General features: G+C 47.3%; 6 protein-coding genes; 2 read left to right on the top strand and 4 right to left on the bottom strand.

Annotated features, from left to right (window-relative positions):
* Window positions 1–707: 707 nt before the first annotated feature.
* GSTUM_00003939001 (uncharacterized protein) lies at window positions 708–5,278 on the bottom strand. XM_002835116.2 has 7 exons: window positions 4,127–5,278; window positions 3,896–4,029; window positions 3,799–3,841; window positions 3,619–3,730; window positions 2,374–3,547; window positions 2,254–2,298; window positions 708–2,158 (listed from the first exon to the last, which is right to left on the bottom strand). Exons 1-7 carry the CDS (start codon window positions 4,176–4,178, stop codon window positions 1,241–1,243), a joined length of 2,478 nt encoding a protein of 825 aa, XP_002835162.1. The 5' UTR covers window positions 4,179–5,278; the 3' UTR covers window positions 708–1,240.
* Window positions 5,279–7,619: 2,341 nt separating this feature from the next.
* Window positions 7,620–8,682, top strand: GSTUM_00003937001 (40S ribosomal protein S23). XM_002835115.2 has 4 exons: window positions 7,620–7,665; window positions 7,759–8,009; window positions 8,145–8,286; window positions 8,345–8,682. Exons 1-4 carry the CDS (start codon window positions 7,658–7,660, stop codon window positions 8,379–8,381), a joined length of 438 nt encoding a protein of 145 aa, XP_002835161.1. The 5' UTR covers window positions 7,620–7,657; the 3' UTR covers window positions 8,382–8,682.
* Window positions 8,683–8,981: 299 nt separating this feature from the next.
* Window positions 8,982–9,535, bottom strand: GSTUM_00003935001 (uncharacterized protein; the record flags this gene model as incomplete). XM_002835114.2 has 2 exons in its annotated part: window positions 9,179–9,535; window positions 8,982–9,098 (listed from the first exon to the last, which is right to left on the bottom strand). The coding sequence occupies exons 1-2, from the start codon at window positions 9,362–9,364 to the stop codon at window positions 8,982–8,984; spliced, it is 303 nt and encodes a 100-aa protein (XP_002835160.1). The 5' UTR covers window positions 9,365–9,535.
* A 2,825-nt stretch (window positions 9,536–12,360) lies between these two features.
* GSTUM_00003934001 (uncharacterized protein) lies at window positions 12,361–15,308 on the bottom strand. XM_002835113.2 has 5 exons: window positions 14,891–15,308; window positions 14,485–14,826; window positions 14,091–14,392; window positions 13,891–14,031; window positions 12,361–13,836 (listed from the first exon to the last, which is right to left on the bottom strand). The coding sequence occupies exons 1-5, from the start codon at window positions 14,963–14,965 to the stop codon at window positions 12,651–12,653; spliced, it is 2,046 nt and encodes a 681-aa protein (XP_002835159.1). The 5' UTR covers window positions 14,966–15,308; the 3' UTR covers window positions 12,361–12,650.
* An 859-nt stretch (window positions 15,309–16,167) lies between these two features.
* Window positions 16,168–17,444, top strand: GSTUM_00003933001 (uncharacterized protein). XM_002835112.2 has 3 exons: window positions 16,168–16,445; window positions 16,512–16,752; window positions 16,814–17,444. The coding sequence occupies exons 1-3, from the start codon at window positions 16,358–16,360 to the stop codon at window positions 17,274–17,276; spliced, it is 792 nt and encodes a 263-aa protein (XP_002835158.1). The 5' UTR covers window positions 16,168–16,357; the 3' UTR covers window positions 17,277–17,444.
* Window positions 17,445–17,530: 86 nt separating this feature from the next.
* Window positions 17,531–18,396, bottom strand: GSTUM_00003932001 (uncharacterized protein). XM_002835111.2 has 2 exons: window positions 17,710–18,396; window positions 17,531–17,672 (listed from the first exon to the last, which is right to left on the bottom strand). The coding sequence occupies exons 1-2, from the start codon at window positions 18,238–18,240 to the stop codon at window positions 17,604–17,606; spliced, it is 600 nt and encodes a 199-aa protein (XP_002835157.1). The 5' UTR covers window positions 18,241–18,396; the 3' UTR covers window positions 17,531–17,603.
* Window positions 18,397–20,776: the final 2,380 nt, after the last annotated feature.

Raw genomic sequence — 20,776 nt, 5'->3', positions numbered from 1 at the left:
GCTTAATCGGAGTTTTGATACTGTCATTGAGTCCCCGAATGCCTATGATGACTTCTATGGCGGGAGCCCTGTGTCTGAAAAGCGGGGAGTACTAGAAAGCACTGCAGTTTTAATGAAATTCACCTAGCACCACCTAATTAGGTCATCCCTGGATCTCATGGTCTCGGATTATGTCGCTCTGGTGGCGTGCGGTACTTCAAGAAAACTATCAGCCGCCGTTTGTTAGAGCTCTGATGAACCAGTGAATACCACTGTAGAGACTTGGACTTCATGTCCAGTTGAACGATCAAAGTTTGATGGTATGGTGTTTCGGATTGGCGAGTCGAGTGATCGGTGGTGCCACATAGAGTTCCGTGCGGAAGTGAGCGGGGGTATAATAAGAGTGGTGCATGTATTTTTTTTTATTGGCTCATGTGGGAACCATAGGCTTTCATAACCCCGAACAACCGGTTCCAGTTCCAGGGGTTTGCAAGACAGGGAAATCGCATCATGCTCATACGGTAGTTAAGCGTGGAAAGTTCTGAAGTGTATCATTACGACAACGACGCGATGTTGTGCGACATGTTCCATAATCCCTGAATATCTCCCAATTTTATTCCCCGGGAGTTTATTTCAACGCTCCGATGGGTTTCTAGCACATCAGTTCCAAGTTAGATGTATTGAAACTTAATAAATGTTTTTTCAGGCGTCCTACCAAGCTGGCCCCATTTTATTTCACCACAAATACTGTATTTAACAATTTGATAGACAAAAAAGGTGCGGGATGCGGAGTGATTGTGGGAAGGAAAGAAGGAGAGAAGACAGCGAATGATGGGCGGAGGTCTCCAGAGGTATCGTGCGACTAATGAGAAGAAAAAGAAAGGAAAAGGAAGGAAGAAGAAGAAAAACGGCAGACGATTCCGAAAGTTGACTGCTACCTTCACCCTACGACAGATAGGTCTGGTGTCCAAAGCCAAGACCATCTGCAATAATAGAAGATACACCGCATTCGCCAATCGAGCCTATATTACACGTAAACCGCATAGCAAAGGGAAAATGTATATCAGAAGAGTGGTTGGGAAGGGGGGGGGTAAAGGAAAATCGTTGCAGCATAACAGATATCTACGCATGCTTTGTAAGTTAAATTTGTACCGCTGGAATAAAATAAAATAAAAGAAGAAAAAGAGAGGAGAACAAGGTCTGTCAAACAACGCCTTATGCAGAACCAAAACCACGCTAAAGCCTGAAGAAAAAAAAAAAGCTAGTTCCCCACTTCACGATTTCCAACCATAGCAAGGACTACCCCACTGCCGATGCAGACCGCACCAAAGGATCCCCAAGCGAACATCTGGTGCGTTGGCCCCGCCCTGCTTCGGCTCTTCAGGAATATGAATAACCCGATACTTGCCAAGCTCAACGCTGTCAATACAGCACCGCAGACCTCAAGGTCTAAGGTAAAGTGCCCCCTGCGCCATTTATGTTTGTGTCTTGCTAGGGAAGAATTCATAGCTAGAATCAGAGTGACAATGAGTATTACCACAGCACCCCCAAGGCAAAAAACATATGTAGGGCTTAAGGGAGTGTTGATTGTCGCGGGTCGTGAGAAGGTATTGTAATGAGCCCGGCTAGAGGCACCTGTACCGAAAGCCCCTACTTCCACATCAATCTCGCTCGATGACTCGGATGATGGGACGCTTGGTTTACGGAGGAGAGGCTTTCTTTCCCCTGAATGTTTGGGTGATGCAGTGAATAGCGCCTGGAATTTATGGCCAGTTGAAAAAACACTTTTTCGTATAAAGTCCGAGAGTGAAACATCTTCATCTTCGCAGTCGTCGTCTGACGTGTCCCCACGTTTTATGAGTATTGTATATGGTTCTTCATCGTCTTCATCGTCATTGAACTCGCTCCAATACCGCTCTCCACCTATATGCTCAATGGACGATAGCCCGCTCTTTGGTCGATTCGACTTCGCTTTGGGTAAAACAGTGGGGGCCGTATGAGAAAACGCGGTAGTCGACGAATCGAACCCATCCGCAAAGTCGTGAGCCATAGCAGCGGAGGTTCCATTAGAAGTGCTCTTGGATGCTGCGCTTGTAAACATCATGTGAGATGAGCTACGCCTGCTGTGGCGCGGTGTATGCACAGGGGTTTTGCGGATATCTCTTTGCAAAGCGGATAACTAGAGTGCGGATATGTTAGTAGGTTGAAGAGTTTGTAGAAATAGCTTGTAGTCACCCAAAAAGGAGGTGTCATATTTCTAGGCCGGTATAGCACGGACAAGGCATGAACGTCCAATGAGAAGCCTCTGACGTTCTCCACCTAGGAAAGGGTTAGTGATATGACCAACGAGGGCAAGCCACCGATTTATGAATGGGGGCCAAGGGCGTAACTAACCATGTGGCTGGTTTCGAGCTCATGCAAAAATGTTGGAACTCGTTGTCCTTCCCATTGAACCTCAAGAACAGCATGGGGAAATTCCCTTCTTCCCTCACTTCCAAATCCCGGTCCGTCCTCTTCTGGCCGAGTGAGCCAGTTTGTTCCTTGTTGAACTTTTGTCATTTTGATATCCCAATCTAAAAGCGCCCATACTCGGCCCCCCTCCGGTGTCTCCGCGAATCTTATCCGTTTCATGAGCAGTTTAACTAATGGTGTAACATTCTTGTGCTCCGCTAACCACTCCTCAAGCTTTTCTACGCCGGTCTCTCCCTGTTCATTCGTGGTATGATTGATATCGGCTCTAGACGAAATGGATCCTGTGTCGAGCAGTTCTTCGATTTGCTTTCTCTTCATTCTTACCTCCAATTTCTCTTCCTCGTGGCCAGCAATCTTGTTCAGGATTAAAGCAGATGCGTTGGAAACTACGACCACAGCATCCGAATCCCTGCAACACCACCTAACCTGCCCTGCAGTCCGTGAACATGCTTTGCTAGCCTCTGCAACAGTAGCAGAGCTTTGGATGTCAGAGAAGCTCTCCAGATCATCGAGGAGCACAACCCCAATTTCATCGTCTTTCCAAAGAGTTCCAATTGAGTCTTTCCTCGATGGAGGTGTTGGGGGGGCATTATAGGCAGGCGATGTCTGCAAAGTAAGATACTTCAACAATAGGACTTGCAACTCGATCAAATGGTCGTAGTGTACCCAGAAGGTTGCCCTTCCCCCACAACTGTCTCCCAATGTCGATGTCGCGAGGGCAGTGTCCAAGTAAGCACGACCCTCCGCGGTAGCAATGGCCTTTTGGGATAAGACGGTCTCAATGGATAGCGCGCGGTCTTGCGGGTCTTCTTGCTCGGCACCGCGAATCCTTTTTGGCTGGGTCACTATTTGAGGTGATGGTGCGGCAGCAGGTAGATCAAGGCCGTTGCGGATTGCGTTTAATAGGTTCGAAAGTTCTAGCACGTTCTTTTCAAAGTCTACTTTGTGGAAAGCTGTAGGAGATTTCAATATTGGAAGAAACCGATTAAGTAAGTGTGATGAACCGGTCCATTTTTTGTATTTCTTCAAGAGCTTGAGGAACCCAGTACGTTGAACGTTTACAAAGCGCGAAAGGCACTGCACCTCATAACTCACACTAGCCCACACCGTTAGCATGAATTCAATCGCTCGAATTGTACAAGAAGACAGCAGAATGGATGGACTCACCGTTCAACCTCTTGTTCGAGCTTTGTCGAGCGACCTGGCCGCCGGATATGATGTAGGGCTGAGTCCTCTGTGTCGCGTCTTCGGAGAGCCGCAACCTGTCGTTTGCATCGGACTATAGGGGGGGGGGGTCAGCACAAAGCTCCTATCTTGAATTAAAGCACCGAGTGTGCTTGCCTATACGGCGGTCAACTTCGCCGGATTTGCTCTTGACGAACAGGTCAATCTGAACCACTGTTAGTGATTCGCAGCGATTCCTCAAAGCGATGGCTGGTAATACCCTTCCAAGTTGATCCATCAGAATATTGAAGAATTCATCTTCAAAGTCTGTCTTTGCTTCGGGCGACTTGACAAGTGGCTTCCCAGTGGTATATCGCTTGATCAATTGTTTGATCTCATTGTAGTCAAGGTTATCTGATGGCGTATTCACGACGTCAGTAAAACTAGCATCCCAGGAGCAGCAGAGTCGGTCGGTCGTAACGATATAGAGAAAATAAAAGGTACTACTTACATGGCAGCCATTCCTGAACGGAACGCTGAGGAAGTGCCTCACCGAACTTCATAGATTATTGAGGAATGTGGGGGGTAAAGGAGCTCCAAATGGTCATATAAACCCACGAAGCTGCAAGAGTTTGACCGGATCCAAAGGCAAAGCAAGATAAAGCAAAAGAGGCGGGGCCTAGGAAGCCGCAGGAAGGGTTTTAGGGGGAGGGGAGGGGCGAAGGGAAATATATATATACCAGGACCCCTCGCCTTATCACGTACAGGTAAAAAGAAGAGGAAGCGAAGGGCAAGAGCCGGAAAACGGTTGCACGGTGTTGGATGGCACGGGAGCAATTGCGAAATTGGGAGCTGTTGTTGTGCAGGGTCAATAACAGGGATCTCATAAAATCTCGGGTGCAACAAGGCGGGTTCCGGCAGGCAGCTGCACCTTACTAGTTTACGCCGGACAGACTCTCAGAAAGGCGATATCTGCGGCGAAATGGCAGTTAGAGACAAAGTGGTGGTACAGTACATATAGGATTTTATGTGGCCTTCGATTTGGTTTTTTTCCGACCCACAAGTAAAGGAGAATGCTAATGGTTGTGAAGGATAGTTAAGAGGGGGGGGGGCTGGGGGTGAGAGTGAATACGGTAGTCCTATCTGACGAGTCTTTGAAATGGCGTCGCCAATGGAAGATGGAGGAAGGGAATAATAACGGGGGAATGAGAAGAATTTAAGGAAGAAGAAGAAAGTGAGGAAGGGGAAAGATGGTTTAATCATTTGGAGGCAAATGAGAAATAAAGGGTGGAAAAAAAAAAAAAAGAAAGAAAGAAAGAAAGAAAGAAAGAAAGAAAGAAAGAAAACAAAAGAGAAGGTGAAAAAAAAAAAGAGAGAGAGAGAGAGAGAAAAAGAGTGAGGAAAAGAGTGAAAGAGAAAAAGAAAAGCATAGAAAGGAGCAAGAGATCGAGATGCAAATGTACTTTTTAAGGCCAGTTCAAAACCATCGTCAAATATCATACATTGAAGACGGATTATGAGTAGTGTTTGCGTCGAGTGCGGTAGACTAACGCCTGCTTCCCCACCTTTCGGGCCAAGTTCCCACGAGCTCGAGCCATATGAGTTACCGCAGCCCGTCAAGCTGTATTATGATAATAATAATATGATGTCGCTTTTCTTGGATTTGCGGTTTTGTGGTATTGTGGTTTCTCCCCACTTTGGATTCATTTGACGTTCAAACCCAACCTGAAAGCACTCAAGTATTGTCTTGGCACGCTTGACGAGATGCCCATGACGGTGATGGGATGGAGATAAAGCATTACGGTAACTTACCGGCAAACGGTGTGCTTCCGGGCATGGAGCCTCCCTCCCTCTATCAACTTACCCGCACGAGTAAGGACTCGAATAAACGGACCACATGCTATCATACTTGTACTACCGATATGATGATAGTATCATAATTCATGGTATGATAGGTATCATACCCAAAATTTCCTCTGGAAAAGGGGCGGAAAATACTGCAAAAAAAAAAAGAAAAAAAAGCACCTCAAGTATGATACTGGGAAAGGAAACTCCAACGTACCCGTACCGGTACTGCACTCGTACAGGCACAATGTCCGTTTACCGTATCATATCCGAGCTCTTATGGTAGGCCCATTGGTGTCTGAGTTCCCATCAGCTATCATAAGATAACTAATACGAGTAGTGGACTACAAGAGTGCGGTACAGTACGAGTATCATACTCGTACAATACCTGTACTGTAGTCTATTCTGTACCGGTTACCGGTACCTACATCAAATTCTCCGTAAACCTATCCTTGCCCAACGAACACCTTCGCAAAATTTTACCACAATCACATATGATACCGTGCATGAGAATGCCCCATTTTCCTGAGCACTCAATACAGTATCTTAGGGTACTCGTACATGGGATAGAACAACTTTCCCTATTTTCCCAAATTACTGCATGGGCGCGATACGATTACCGGTACTTGAGTACCGGTACTCCTACTTGCACCCTATCCACACATCGCAGTGCTATGCGAATCGTCATGACGCATGATGCATCATTTAAAATTTAATTATTTCTTTAGCCAAGGAATGGGAATGGCTTCAGCATTCTATGGTATCATAGGGTTTTGCAGCGTGGGAATGTGTGATAATACCCGAGTACTGTATCAAGGTCGTATCAACACAACATCATCTGTTGATACTCGACGAGAGCGCTGCTCTAGATAGACTACTCACCAGGGAAGAAGATATCAGGTCTGGGGATCCTCGAAAAGTTATTCTGCTCAGCTCAATGCTGCTAGTGAGCATGCCTTATATTTTCCGTATTTGATACTCCGACAGCTCCATCTATCTACCGGCAGTATCCACGGCAATGGCAAAGGTGTTTTGTTCAGCACCAATTTTGGAAGAGAAAAAAAAAAAGGGAGGTGGTGTGGAGTGGGAGGGTGTGCAAGAAAGCATCGCTGAAATTTATGAGTCTACTCGTAAAGCTGCCCCGGGAAACTCCCAAAAGAAAAAGAAAAAAAAAAGAGAAAAAAAAAGTATTTCTTGGGCCAATCTACAATAAATTTATCTCCACGCAGGCAAAGTACGAGTACCTGTACGAGTACTTACTGTGCTCAAGTAAAGGGAAAGTTAAGTTAAGCAAAAGAAGAAGAAAAGAAAACCTCTGTCTTACCATTATCGTCTTATAGGCCCTGATAGCAGGGTATTTTCAGAAAAGATGAGTTGAAAATGAATTTCCGCATGCTACTTGTAGCCGCTGATTACAATATTTTAATGCAACCATCAGAAAGCGCAGGGAGCTGCAATCCCTTCGGATCATCACACCATCCTAAGTGGAGGAAGAGAATTGTGCCCGAGTGCGGTGGTAACCCTCGGGCTTAATTATGATGCTTATCGCAATGGCGGAGCAATTCGCCATGCGCGGCATTGGGAGCCTAGAGGAGATAGCGCCCTTGAACCATTAATTTGCGGCTAAAGACTGCGCAATCGATAGGTGAAATAATCACAACACCACAGAAATCTCTCCTATCGGTACTCTTTTCGCGCAGTCCAGAGATTACAGATATCTATATCCTGCGTCGTGCGTTGTGCGTTTTGCGGGGTTTCGGCGTGGGTTTGAGGATGTGGTGAAGTGGAAACGTTTGATAGGGCAGCTTGGGTTTGTTTGGCCAACTCCGCTGGAGTAGGTACGGCATGGAGTTCCTATCTCAGTGATTGAATACGAGCAGCTGAATTATCAGTCTGCCAATCTTGGGCGGAGTGGGTTCGGCGTGAGGAAGAACCCGTGCGTTCAGGTTCAGGCCGTTGAAGGCTTGCGCCACTGTAACACAAGACCTCCATTTTGGGCCATCATCTCTAGGGCCGGGTAACCTAAATCACGCTAGGAGTGACCGTTTTCCGCGATTAGGGTTTACCCCATTTTTCACCCCACTAAACTTCCTATAACTGCAATCCTTGCACTGCTCTCGACAACAATCCCAACGGCAGCCTACGACAACCGCCACCATTACCTTTTCAGCCGTCAACACAATCGACAAAGTTCAAGATGGGAAAGTTAGTACTCGAAATCCGTCTAGTTTGATATTCGCTCAGATATTTACTGGGAGCTCTTACTGACCACTCCTTTTTCTCTCTCGCAATTTCTAGAGGAAAACCAAGAGGACTCAACGCCGCTCGCAAGCTTCGAACCCACCGACGTGATAACCGCTGGGCTGATCAGTCATTCAAGAAGAGGCTCCTCGGAACCGCCTTCAAGTCTTCTCCCTTTGGTGGTTCTTCTCATGCGAAGGGAATCGTCCTCGAAAAAGTTGGTGTCGAGGCCAAACAGCCAAACTCCGCTATCCGAAAGTGTGTGAGGGTTCAGCTTATCAAGAACAGCAAGAAAGTGACTGCCTTCGGTATGTCTTAGATTTTCTTTATTTTTCCTCCGGGACGCGGTGTTGGGTTATTTGATTTGATGTAGGGTGCAGAGTCGGGAGGATAGATGAATGGGGACTCAATTGCAAGTGGCTAATGATTTACTCGTGGGATAGTTCCTAACGATGGTTGCTTGAACTTTGTTGATGAGAACGACGAGGTTCTTCTCGCTGGATTCGGTCGTAAGGGCAAGGCCAAGGGGGATATTCCTGGTGTCCGATTTAAGGTCGTCAAAGTCTCTGGTGTTGGTCTATCTGCGTAAGAGACCTAGTCCCCGCAGAAATGCCAATAATAATGAACTAACGGAATTGTGTAGCCTGTGGAAAGAGAAGAAGGAGAAGCCTCGCAGTTAAACAGGTTCGGGGGGGGTTCGGGTTTACTTCTTTCCTTCTTTAGCATTATGGATAGCAAAAAACTTGAGATGATATGGGGGTACGATACTTTGATTCATTTGGCGGACAACCTACGATCTAATGTAGTCATGGTGTAAAAAATCCCAACATAACGCGATGATAAGAAACCGAGGTCCACCTTGGGTTGAAAAAAAAAAGGGGGGGGCTTTCTCGTTTTTGTTTTTTCCTTCTTCTTTCCGTGACTGGCGCTTCAAATTGGGTTACCACGAGCTTGATAGAATGCAAAACTCTTGGCATCAAATCCTATGGTGCATCCAATTGAATGTGATACGAGATTGAACAATGTCTGATTGAAAATGGTCACCATCAAATCCTGGTTGGTACATTGATATCAAAATCCGGCTGCTCCAAGGCCCCATCCAATTCACCTGTGCTGTGGATAAAAAAGTGAAAAAATCTACTCCATACCAAGAGAGGGAATGGGGGAGGGGGGGTAACGAAGAAAACTCCAACACAATTACCTAGTCCATCGGATATCGTACATTTCATATATACACACACCACCTTACCATCACCACTTGGCCACCAACCACACCACACCTAATCCTCCCCATTAACCATCTTCCAATTCTCCAAATAAGCCTTCCCATCCAACGGACTACTCCCCGGAAACTCCCCGCGCGTAGGCTCCATCTTTCTCGTGACGAACGGCGTCAACTAACCACGCCCCATCCCCCTCAAAAAGTTAGCCCTGATCCCTTCTACCTACCTACATACCTAGAAGGAAGGGAACAAACCACAAAACCCTTCAAGTCGGGAACGACATAAGTCCTGACCTTATCCCAGTTGATAATGTACTGTCCGTGCTTGGTGTGTCGACCCATTGCCCCCGAGCGGGTGCCCTTGTAGTAGCCGCCGTTGACTTGCTTCGTGGTTAGCTGGAGGCGACGGATTGCGCGGTGGAGGAGGTTTGTTGGTTGCATTTTTTTCTTCCCCCCCTCACTTATCTCCCCGCACGGCGAGGTTGGGGTCTAGGCAAGCAGGCAGGTACAGTACGTAGGTAGGCAGGTGTGTTGTGAGATGTGGTGGATCGGATTGGGGGATCAGATATGTTTCGATTCGGAGGGTCGTCGTGAAGTGTAGTTTTTTTTGGCTTGGAGGTATGATATGATAATATGACACAGTAGTGGGGTGGTTGGTTGGCAGCTTGTTAAATGGGGGTTACCCGGATTTATGATGTGTGTACCGTGTACGTTGGGGGGGATATCACTCGGGGAAATGTATTGGCGGTATGATAGTATTTTTAATTAATTTTCCTTTCGAGTCGGAGATTGGCAATATAGATAACTAGCATTTCTCCTCCCCCTTTCGCTTCTCAAAAAATATATCGCCGACTCAAGTTGCACTTCCAACCCGCTTTATCACATCCCATCACTCGGATTCTCACAAATTGCGAAAGAAAGAAAAAAGGTGGATCCTAAAAAGCCCTCTCTCTGCAGGTAGGCCGCCACTGACTTCTAATGGGGCATGTTATACGGGGATCGTCTCACCAGAGGCCCCAGATCATAAAACTCCTTTGACGAACTCTCTGCCTTGCCAGTGCTTCTAGTGGTACCGCGGTTGCCCCAGGCAGTCCTGGTTGTGTCCAGGGTGGTCTAGCTGGTATTTCGATTCTCCCTTTTTGTGATAAAAGTTGACAGTCATGAGTGGACGCAATGCAGTTTAGTTCGACGGCACAGGCGGGGATATTCATTTTTTAAGAACCTCCTCCATATATACCTATATCTAGTCACGTGAACTACCACTCACCAAAGAAATCTATTATTAATATCATAATATTATCATACTTTGTCATGTGTGTGTCACATGACCAAGACACAAATGACCTAACTTAAGGGGATGAGAAATCGTACCGTATTATACAAATAGATACTGTACGTACAACACCTGCCAAGCCAGTCCAGACTCGTTCCAACAGCAGTCGATGGACAGACAAGCGCCGTCTCATTGCCATTGCCATATATCAGAAGTTAAAGCCTATTGGGCTACTATCGCGGCTACCTACCGCCATCGCAACGATCATGGCCACTTGTACTTGTGGTTACAGTACTGGTACCTGTGGGTTGCGATCCTGGGGCCAAAAGTCACGAGCAGAATGGCAGCACCTCCCACCAAACACTCCCGTTCTCATAAACTATACGGTAACGAAAGGGATTGTTCTTCCAAACACAAGAGAGAGGAGACATAGTGTAGAAATACTAAGCTTGCAGGTCATTTCAATCTCTACATTTTCTGGAGTTTATCCCATCCCTCTTTGCCCGGCGGGATGCATTTCAGCCTGGGATCCAGGGAGGCAATATCTTGCTTTTAATGCACTGCCTGAGAGCCCACCACACATTATCGATAGGGTTAAAGTCTTATGGTGAACTAGGTCTCCGGTCTGGTATAGAAGAATACCCGGACTTTTCTTTGACTCAATCAAGACACCTTTTGTTCTATGCCGCGGGGCTGCTAATGCGCCCCCCAATACATAGGCCTCCAGTGTAATCATATCCATGGCATTCATGGCGAACAGGCCTTGGTGGGGTTGAAGACATGGTGGAGGTTCAGCTGTTCTACTCATGACTCTTGGCGACAAGACAGTAGGGTATGATACTGTGCCGTGCCCGTGGCAACGATCATACTAGTACGGTAGGACAACAGCAGTCCCTGCAGGCCTTCCGTTGTACGATATTCTCTCTTTGAGAGCGGACACTTTGGCGCAGGGTGGTTTTCTTGACTCTTTTCTCTCTCGAAGTATTATACCAGTTGGGTGTTCACCCCCCCCCCATTATCCCAAGCATTGTCAAGATCCTGGAATTGGATAGAATACTCTCTAGCAACAGCAGGGCTCACGGTGGATACTTTACTACTCAAGACTGGCTCTAGTCTATCGGTTTTTGATATCGTCGGAACCACTAATTACCGCAGTTAATGGGGAAACTGTGGGTAGCCACAATTTTGTCTCGTATTTGCTCTGCCGGGATGGCCTTCCTCTCGTCCCGGACGACGGCGTGATTGTCGTCTTCTGTGGTCCGGACCCGTCCTCGCTGGGCGGGACCACGGGGACCGAACCTTGCTAACTAAATATCAAAACATGCTCGCGCGGCCGAGCCGAAGCCAGACACCTAAGGCGACAATTCCCATACAAAGTGCCCGGCTCCAACAAGGCCGCACGAGTGGTCAATATCTGGAGCAAGATACAGCAGAACTCGGGACCCAACTCTAACTTACGTAGTAGGGGCTTGTGTTCTCACACCCTACTTGGCGTTGGTGGCCATGCGCCTCTAACCAAATACCTCTCATTTCCACCCAACCCCAACGCTCGCTACATATCTTGAAGATCCGAACCCACCAGGAACGAAGCCTAAAACACTTCTCACGCTCATATTCGAAGCATATATAACACCCCTGAGCTAGCGTCGATAAATTCGAGAAAGTTGTCAAAGCAATCCACCGGCTCCTGTAAACCCGCTTCTCATTAGGGGCCCGACTACAGTATACAGTCGTTAAGAAGGAAAATGAAGGGGTTATTTCCACTGGGGGGGAGGGAGGGACTGAGGGTATGGTAACCCAGCTAATTTCATAGCCAGAGGGTATCTGTACATTCGTTTGTCTCCGCCCCTTCACCTGCACTCACAAAGGCTGTATAATTATACAATATAATATTATGATAACATACAACGCGGAATGTTATTTCTCGTCATGTAATATCACTCGGTATTCAATATTGGGCATCTAAATCCCGCAAAGAGTGCATGTTCCTGGATTACTGGGTTGGGCGTTCGGGGCTACCGGCCATAGGTTTTGGGAGAGGGTAAATGAGTCAATGTTGGAGTTGATGAGGTCACGGGAGGGTGGCAATGGACATAGCTGTTAAGGCATTCCGGTGGGGGTACACCGCAGTATAATACATGATCCTCGTCCTGGTATGATAGAGATTTCAATAGGGTTTTAATTCAGAAGGAAATACACTACAAAGCTAATCATATGAGAACTAAGAAGAGCGGGAAATTTTTAACTAAAGTACAAACATGAAGCCATCGCAAGACTAATGAGACAGGAATTAATCATGCAATTCATTTTATCGCTTTGAAGCGGCGCGTCTATGTATGAAATAAGACAAACTCCAACCCCGCCATTTTGTTTTTTTCCAGGGGTAGGCCAAAACATTTGCTATCTGTAGGAAAGAGATACTCGAATCTATGAAACAACTCCCGCTTCGTAAAACTACACCCCACCAACCGGTCCGTGCATTCCGGGACCGCCTGCCCCTCCGAACGGCCCCTGTCGAAAGTTTATGGGCGCAGATGAACCCACGACAGAATTGCCTCCCCAATGTTGTGATTGTTGGTGGTTTTGGTATGGCATCCCTCCAAAAGGCGGAGTTGGTCTATCGAGCGCAGGAAGAGCGGATTGCGACCTCGTGGTCATGGGGATTCCCCCGTTGAGAGTTTGAGGAGCGCTCCATCCGTTCCCAGATATAAGGGGTTGCTGCTGCTGTGGTACATGGAACCTCTGATTACCCAATGCTTGGTTACCAACCGCATAATTGGATGGGCTGGCATATGGATGCCTGTTGGCAGTGGTGGGTACAGAAGCAGCCATGGGAGGACCTGAATGCTGACCATGAAGAGGGGGTTGAGCGCCAAAACGCTGATTGGGGAAATTGGTGGACATCATTAAAGAGCTCTGTTGGGGATTCCCGCTGTGAAAGTTCGCACCTTGTTCTGGATAATATCCATTGCGTTGTTGCTGTTGGGGGAACATATTTGGCCCGACATGGCCCTGGTTAGGGGTAGGGAAAGATCTATCCCCCTGTGGCGGGAAATGACGATTTGAGAGAGTTGGCATGAATGATTGCGGCTGAGGTTGCTGTGGAGGCGTGAAGCTAACTAGAGGAGGCACAAAGGGGGAGGGATTAAAGCTTGGAGTGCTTGGATTGAATCGTGAGCCCCCGGAAATGTGAGTATTGTTTTGGCTTTGGAGTCTGGGGTCCTCGTATTGGGGAAAGCAATATGGGTTAACCGGAGGTGCTGGAGTTGGCACAGGATAAAACTGGGATCGCCCATGGAATTCGTCCTGCTTTTCTTGCTTCCTCGTCTTCTCGTTCGATTTAGAGGGTGCTGGTGTTTCAGGTGGAGACTCAACAAAATCTTTAAATATGCGAGCTCGAGCTTCCTGGTAAGCCTGCTCCCTCTCCTCGCGAGTGGTTGCTCTTGCTGACCCATCGCCGGAAGAACTTTCTGAGGCAGTCTTCTTGGGGAAACTGCCGTTTTGCTGCTCAGGTGGGGTATCTGATCCTCGGTGCGACGTAGATCTTTGCATTATCTTGAAATTGGACTTTGTCCCATTCGCCGCTGAAGGGCCGGGCATTGCATTCGGAGGACGCCTGTCCGAAAGCCGTACCGGCGGCCTGCGCGCACAGGTTAGTACCCTCCTTACCAGTGGAAAGATGGTTTGTGCTCACATCCTGGCAAACTGCCCCCTGTAGAGGCGAACAGATGTGCCACTAGTATCTGCGACATGAGTAAGTCTGTAGTATTCGGCCATTTTATGGGCGAGTAGCCGGTGATAAGCATTGATAGGTGGCATGTCGAAAACATCGGAGCTAGAAATTTTTAGAATGTGATTGAAGGAAAAGAAGGAAAAGAGACAGGTTTTAAGCACCTGTTTTTCTCGATAAAATCGATAACATCCTGCTCCAGTTTGATAACGAACAAACGATCTCTCTGATTTTCAAGGGCGTCCAATAGGCGCTGATCAGGTTCGTCTATCAACATTTCCACACTCGCGTGTGTCGATGGTGGAGGTGGAATCGAAGCTGATTTTTGTGAGGATACCACTATCACGGGTGAGGTTTCAGCTCCATCCGAGCCGACTGGCCGCTTGAGCAAATTGTATCCGTCACTGGGTACCAGATGGCTAGGCTGAGAAGAGGTATCTTCTGCATGAGAAGTGGACCCCCGGAGCTTAAACTAGACTTAGCAATTGGACCATTCGTAATTTTGGTTTCGGAGTATGGGGGAGCAGGGAAGAGGTGTTGCCCAGTTATTGAACTCACCGAAGTATTAGGAGCATCGCCGTTGGAGGGTACTAATGCGATGGGTGGGGTATCCACAGCTAATCGAGACGAACTGCCTCCATTGGAGAGGAGGATGTCCTTCTCGAGCTTGAGACCGCTAAGGGATTCCTGGAGCCGAGTAACACCATCCGTGCTCGGAAGAGATGATTTGGCAGCCTGAGCCAAAGCTTGAGTGGAATCCTCAAGATCCGAAAGTTGGGTAGAAGAAGAGGAAGAGGAAGGAGTAATTCCACCGACGATATTTGATGGCGTTGGGATATCGGCGCAAGCTTGGGTAGCAGGTATGGAAGAATCCGTAGTGGATCCTTGCGCATCCTGGAGCTGTGGAGACATAGTTGGTGAGAACAGAAGTAGAGAGAAGAAAGGAATGGAAGCGCATATGTACCTTGGAGTCGACCATAGAATAATTTTGCGGTTGAACGGGAGCTAGGGCGGAAGCGGAAGAGGGAGGACAAGACATCTCCACAAGAAGCAAAAGTAAAAGAAAGGAAGAAAGACAACGAGATCAAGGACGCTCAAAAGGAAGTGATTGGAGACTGCGAGGCTCCCGAGACATGCTCCAACGGACAAGCTGACATTTGCGTATGCGAAGTCGTAGCAGTCGGCGGAGTTGTTGTGGGGAAAGGAGGGCCTTTAAATATTGCGGTTGCAAGACGGTGGTGGGTGAGGGCACTTCTCCCTCTGTCTCCTTTTTACTTTTTTCCTGGGTTAACGGCGGGGCAGGGCAAAGGGTAGAGGGAGATTTTGGGCGGTGGAGGAGGGGGTAGGAGGAGAGTACCGTTATTGAGTGAGGAGGGTAGAGGGGGAAGGGAAGGGAAGGGAAATGGAGAGAAAGAAGGGAGGGTATGGGGGGGAGTGAACGGCGAAGCTAAGTGAGGGAAGAATCACAAACCGATCCAAAGGGTGCTGCCTGGCCTGGTCAGAATTGACGAATAGGAAGGAAATTCCTTGGCAGAGGTTTTCCTTAAGGGAAAATTGTAGTTTTGGTGTTTATATTATGTCAGCACCTGATGGCCCTTCCTCTTCCCCTTTTCCTCTCTGTCTCTCTCTCTCTTTTCTTCTTTTCGAGCAAATACCTTGGCACGGTACGCTACTAGCAAGAAATAAATGGTGACATTCAGGGAAACGCCGATCTGATGAGAGATCCAAAATTATGTCGCTGATGAAAAAATGTGTGAATTTTTGATATTTAATTGTTGGTCTGGACGAGCGTAAACGGTTCTCACCGTATTGGTTATTACAGTATCTAGGGTTGAATCCACAGTCTTGCACTCGGATATCGTGGAGTTCTGGCTTGTCGCACCGGGTCTCCACCTGCTCTGCGATACTATGCTGCTATCATGGTCTACCTACCGGTACTCCAATCCAATACTCGAGTACTCGAGTGCACTGTACCGTCCTGGTGTGTGGTATCATATGATACATTGCGTACGCACAAGTGTGAGCCCCATTCTCCCCAATACCCCATACCCTACATTCAGTCCCGGTACGGTAGTTGACTTTGCCCACACGTCTTCGTGCTGGGTATTGTATCATACGAGTACATACTCGTACAGTACAGCAACAGTCTCATAATAATAATAATATTATTATTATCATAATATCATACAACTGTCCATACCTATCCTCCACTTGCCCTCACTCTCATCACACACCCACATCCGCAAACCCAACCTTTCTATCATATCTTCAAGCTTTCTTCTCCCCGGCATTGGTCCTCTATGATTTGCCCTTCAAAGTCACCAACCAAACGTCTAAACTCACTTTGTCCGTAGTCTAGAGTCTCGTTCTTTCTTCCCCCTTCCTTCATCAACACCACTGACACCTCTCACCACAACCACCTCTTTCATCAATGAACCGTTACAGAGGTCCATTCTCATCATCAGCTGCCTCTTCTAAAGCGACCCCTACTACACGCTGTCAGAAATGCCTTAAACTAGGTTCACACATCCTTCTTTCCCCTCTTCCACTATTTGACCTGCTGCTGACTCGCATGCCTTCCTCAGGTCACTATAGCTATGAGTGCAAAGCGACTATATCTGAAAGGCCATACACCTCGCGACCCTCACGCACCCAGCAGTTTCTAAACCCTCGCCTCCGTCAGGAGCTCACGGAAGCTGCACCGCCATCCGACGTTACGGTTAATAGAAAGAAGGGCACCGCTGACGAGATTCTAATGAAGAATAAGAATGAGAGGGACAGTGCACATTCTCCAGAGGTTCGTGGGCGCAAGAGGAGGCGTAATAGGTATGCCACACCCCTGACTTCGCGGATTGTGGATTCTCAACTCCTAACCCAATAAATAAAGCACTTCGCCTTCGCCAGTTCAATCGCGCGCCCGCTCCATCTCCACTGGCTCCTCTTCAACATATTCCAGCATATCATCCGGACGCTCGCCAACACCTCCGGTGTACTCACAAGAGAATTCCGTGGTTCGCCACAATTCTAGGAGACAAAGCAATAGTCATGCTCGCGATGACCATGATCGATCTGTTCGCAGAAAGTATCGTGATTCTCCTAGCCCCAGGAGAAGGGGTCGCAGGCTGAGTCCTACCGATTATCCGCGGAGAACAAGGAGCCGGACTCCGAGACCAACATACCGGCGCTCAATTACACCCCAGGTTTACAATGGTCGGAAAGAATCACCAGTGAAGTGTCGCCAGGTGGATGAAAATCGCCCTACCAGGACCAGTCCTTATAGAGAGCGAAGCCTCAGTCCCTTCACCAGACGGAAACTTCTTACTGAGCAGATGCAGAGGGTCCCTGGATAGTTGCTTATTCTATTTTTGAGCGAGCAGGTAGTTTGACAGCGGGAAGTCCCGCCTTATAAACACACTTAGCATCATTACTGGCATTACAACACTTTTTCTTCTTTCTTCTCCTTGTTACAGTAAGGGAAACGGGGAGGATTCGTGAGGGGGGGGGGAAACGAGGGAACCGGCAGCAACTCTACAGTGGCTTGGTGACCCTTTTTGCCGCCAGTATCCCGCTGAGCTGTATTGTACATTCTTAATCTGTGGTATCATTTCAAATAAGGGGTCTGCATTAGTTATTATACTATACATATGTCATGAACCAGTAAAAATAAACCCTTTCCTCTACGCAATCCACTCCGTCGCATCATGGAGAATCCGCCTCATCGTCGTTGGCATCCTTAGCATCGGCGTCTCTCTCCCTTTCTCTCTCCTTCTCCCTCTCCTGTACCATCGAAGCCACATTTCCTTCAACATCCTCCGTCTCATCCCCCCCCTTACTCTTGCCAATTCTCTTCTGTCGTGCTTCCTCTATCCGAGCTCGAATAATCTTCGCAATAGCAATATCTGTCTTCTGGTTCAACTTCTCGAGCTTTTTATCCACATCCCTCTTCAAATCCCAATTCGGTTTCTTTGGTTGAAGATTGAACAAATCGATTGGCTTGTCGTTCCTTTCGTCCTCCATTTGCAAAGCCTTCGTAGTCTCGACAATCTTCTTTGCTGCATCCTCCAAGGTCTCCTGTCCTACGTTGGGTGCCGACACAAACCCCATTTTGGGTGCTCGTGACTCGATGTCATAATTCCGGCCCGAGAGGTGAGCATTCGTAGTCTTTTCCGGATCTTCCGGATCATCCATTGTCATTGTGACTTCTTGTGGTGGCAAAGGGTCTGTCAGGGTCTGTTTGCGCTTTAGAGACTTGAGCTGTGCGAGGCGTTCTTTGCGAGCTGCGGACTGGGCGTCGAGAGAAGCGATTGATGACATGACGATGGTAAGAAATAGGATAGGATTGAATTGTTTCCCTTCTTTTTCTCGTTTCTGAGTTATAACAAGGTGGTAAGGGAGGTTTTTCTTTTTTCTTTTTTTCTTTTCAGAGTTGGGTGTATGATAGTATTGAATCTTGGATATAGCTTCGAGGTGTAGAGTTTCGGTTGCCTCCTGCCTGGTTGGGGATGTGAGGATATTGGGGGCCGGGTAACTTGATGCCGTACTTGAACCCGCAACTCGGGTATGGCTATGGATAAGTACGAAAACTCGAATAATTGGATCACCAAAAAGGAGGTTAAAATAAGGTGAGGAAAAACAGAAATTGCGTAAATCCGGAAATCATGCCAAAACCAGAAGCTCCTACAGATTATCACACATATATGGTCTAACATTTTCTTTCTTTGGACTAGGTTTGATAATCCTCAAAAGCTACTAATTTGGTATGAATTGCGACTTTACACAATTTCTGTTTTTCCTCACCTTAGTTTAACTTGGCTCAATTATTCAAGTTTTTATGGTATATATTACATAGAGAAAAATAGAGATAGGAGATAAGGTTCTGGACAACCAAGTTACAATTAAATATTTAATTATTGTAATTATAGGAATAAGCATTTGACTATTAATGTTTAGGAAAGAAAAAAAAAAGAAAAAAACTACATAGAAATATTGAGGAATAATAAGGAACAATGGAAAGTACAGTCCCTAGTCAGAAGGGTTTGTGAAGTGCTTACTAAGCAACCTTGTCAAAAATGCTTGCTTGAATATAATACTAGAAGGGAAGACTGTCAACCATGTAGTACAGAAAAACTAGTATTCCCTTGATCTATGCTGGAGTGTATTGTGAATGTTGAAAGTCTGAGAGAAGATATAGATAGTCAGAAATTGCATAGGTGATGGAAATTTTCGCATTTTAGCTTGGCATATTGGCATTTCACAAGCAAAATCTAGTTTTAATAGAAAATCCTACAGTGGTACATGTAATTACAGGATATCTGATTATCAGATTGTCTGTCACGAATGTGGCTTGGCATGGAAAAGGTTTTCATGTGATACATGGTTATGAGTCACAGGTATGTTATTGTTTTACGCATATGACCCATTCGGGTTATATGATTTGTTATGTGGGGGATTTGTGATGCTTTCGCACATGGCTCAAGTATGAGTCATGGGATGTGTGCCTGGCGAGTATGCCTTGCGAGTGTGCCTTGTGGGTAAGCCTCACGCATATGATTTATGTTTCACACATGACCTCATTATGAGGTCATGGGTTTCGCGCATATGACTCAGTCGAGTCATATGACTTGTTTATTGCGTTATGATTGGTTTATGAGTTTTTGCACATGACCTCGCTATGAGGTCATGGGTTTTGAGCATGTGATCACTTTGGTCACATGACTAGTTTGTTATGATTTGGTTTCGCACATGTGACCACTTAGGTCACATGACTATGGGCGGGAAGAACACTATATAAGGAGGCCGAGGCGGCTGAGGAAGATAGGCTCTTCACGCTTTGTTCTAAGTACTTTTCCTCGTCCTTGCCGTCGCTTCGCCTCGAGTGTTTCTTTCGCCATCATGATGGGCCTTGATGCCTTAGATTCTGGGGGAGATATCTGAGTTCGCTCAGTAGTTCCTAGGGTCTTTGGTGTTGAGGTCTGTTAGGTGTTGCGTGGCGGATAACTTGTTTGCATCTCGTTTCGTTGGGTTGGTTATCTCACGATACTAGCACTTCGAGCACTTCATCACGGTCGCATACGAGCTACTTTCGGTAAAATGCTTACGGCTTCCTGTCTATCGTCTACTCGCAGGTTTCGCGTTCGATTGGGGGGATTGAACATTGTGTTTGGAGGGATCACCTGTGTCGTTCTTTGGACCAGCTCCTGTCTTTTGTTGGGTTTTAACGGAGTCCTTAGTTCTCGCGATACAAAACGCCCTTGGGTTAGACTGATGACCTTCCCAAGTATCAACTCGTCATACTGGCTGCATCATTCCTCAGGTAGCAGGGTGGTACCCGCCCAGCCCCTCTTCGTTACGTTTTTGTTTCTACGGTCGGAATCCTACGATGTTGTTTATCGCCATTCTCTTGGAGTTTTTGTCCTTGCGGTATTTACGGTGGTTCAGTCAGGCGTCTCCTCCTCGCATCTGTGGGGATGGCTTTGACCCTGAAAAATCTTACCCCCTGGTGTGGTTATTGGCTACCTGGGGTGGTGTGGGACGATTGGCTGCCAGGCACTCGCGTTGTCTGTGCGTCTGGGTGGTTCGGTTGTAGTCTGTGGTTGGCGGCTTCACCCATTGCAAGTGGGGCCTACCTTCTGTTTGTCTGCTTCTGTTCGTTCGCCCTCCCCCTTCTTGTCGCGTCAGTTGGGGGTGCCTCTTGCCCGTCGTTCGGTCCGTGCCTATTGCCGGACCTGTGGGGCTGGCTTTGGCTGGCTCTGCTTACTCTTTCCCGACTCGGTTGAATTTCAGTTCGGCTGGGTTGGATGGTGTGGCTGGTGCCGGTACCTTTAGGTATTGGTGCTGCCTCCTTTGTGGC

This window comes from Tuber melanosporum (assembly GCF_000151645.1).
Source record: "Tuber melanosporum whole genome shotgun sequence assembly, scaffold_1, strain Mel28".
Lineage (NCBI taxonomy): Eukaryota > Fungi > Ascomycota > Pezizomycetes > Pezizales > Tuberaceae > Tuber > Tuber melanosporum.
Note: the sequence above shows the minus strand (reverse complement) of the source record. Positions and strands in the feature narration are given on the sequence as shown.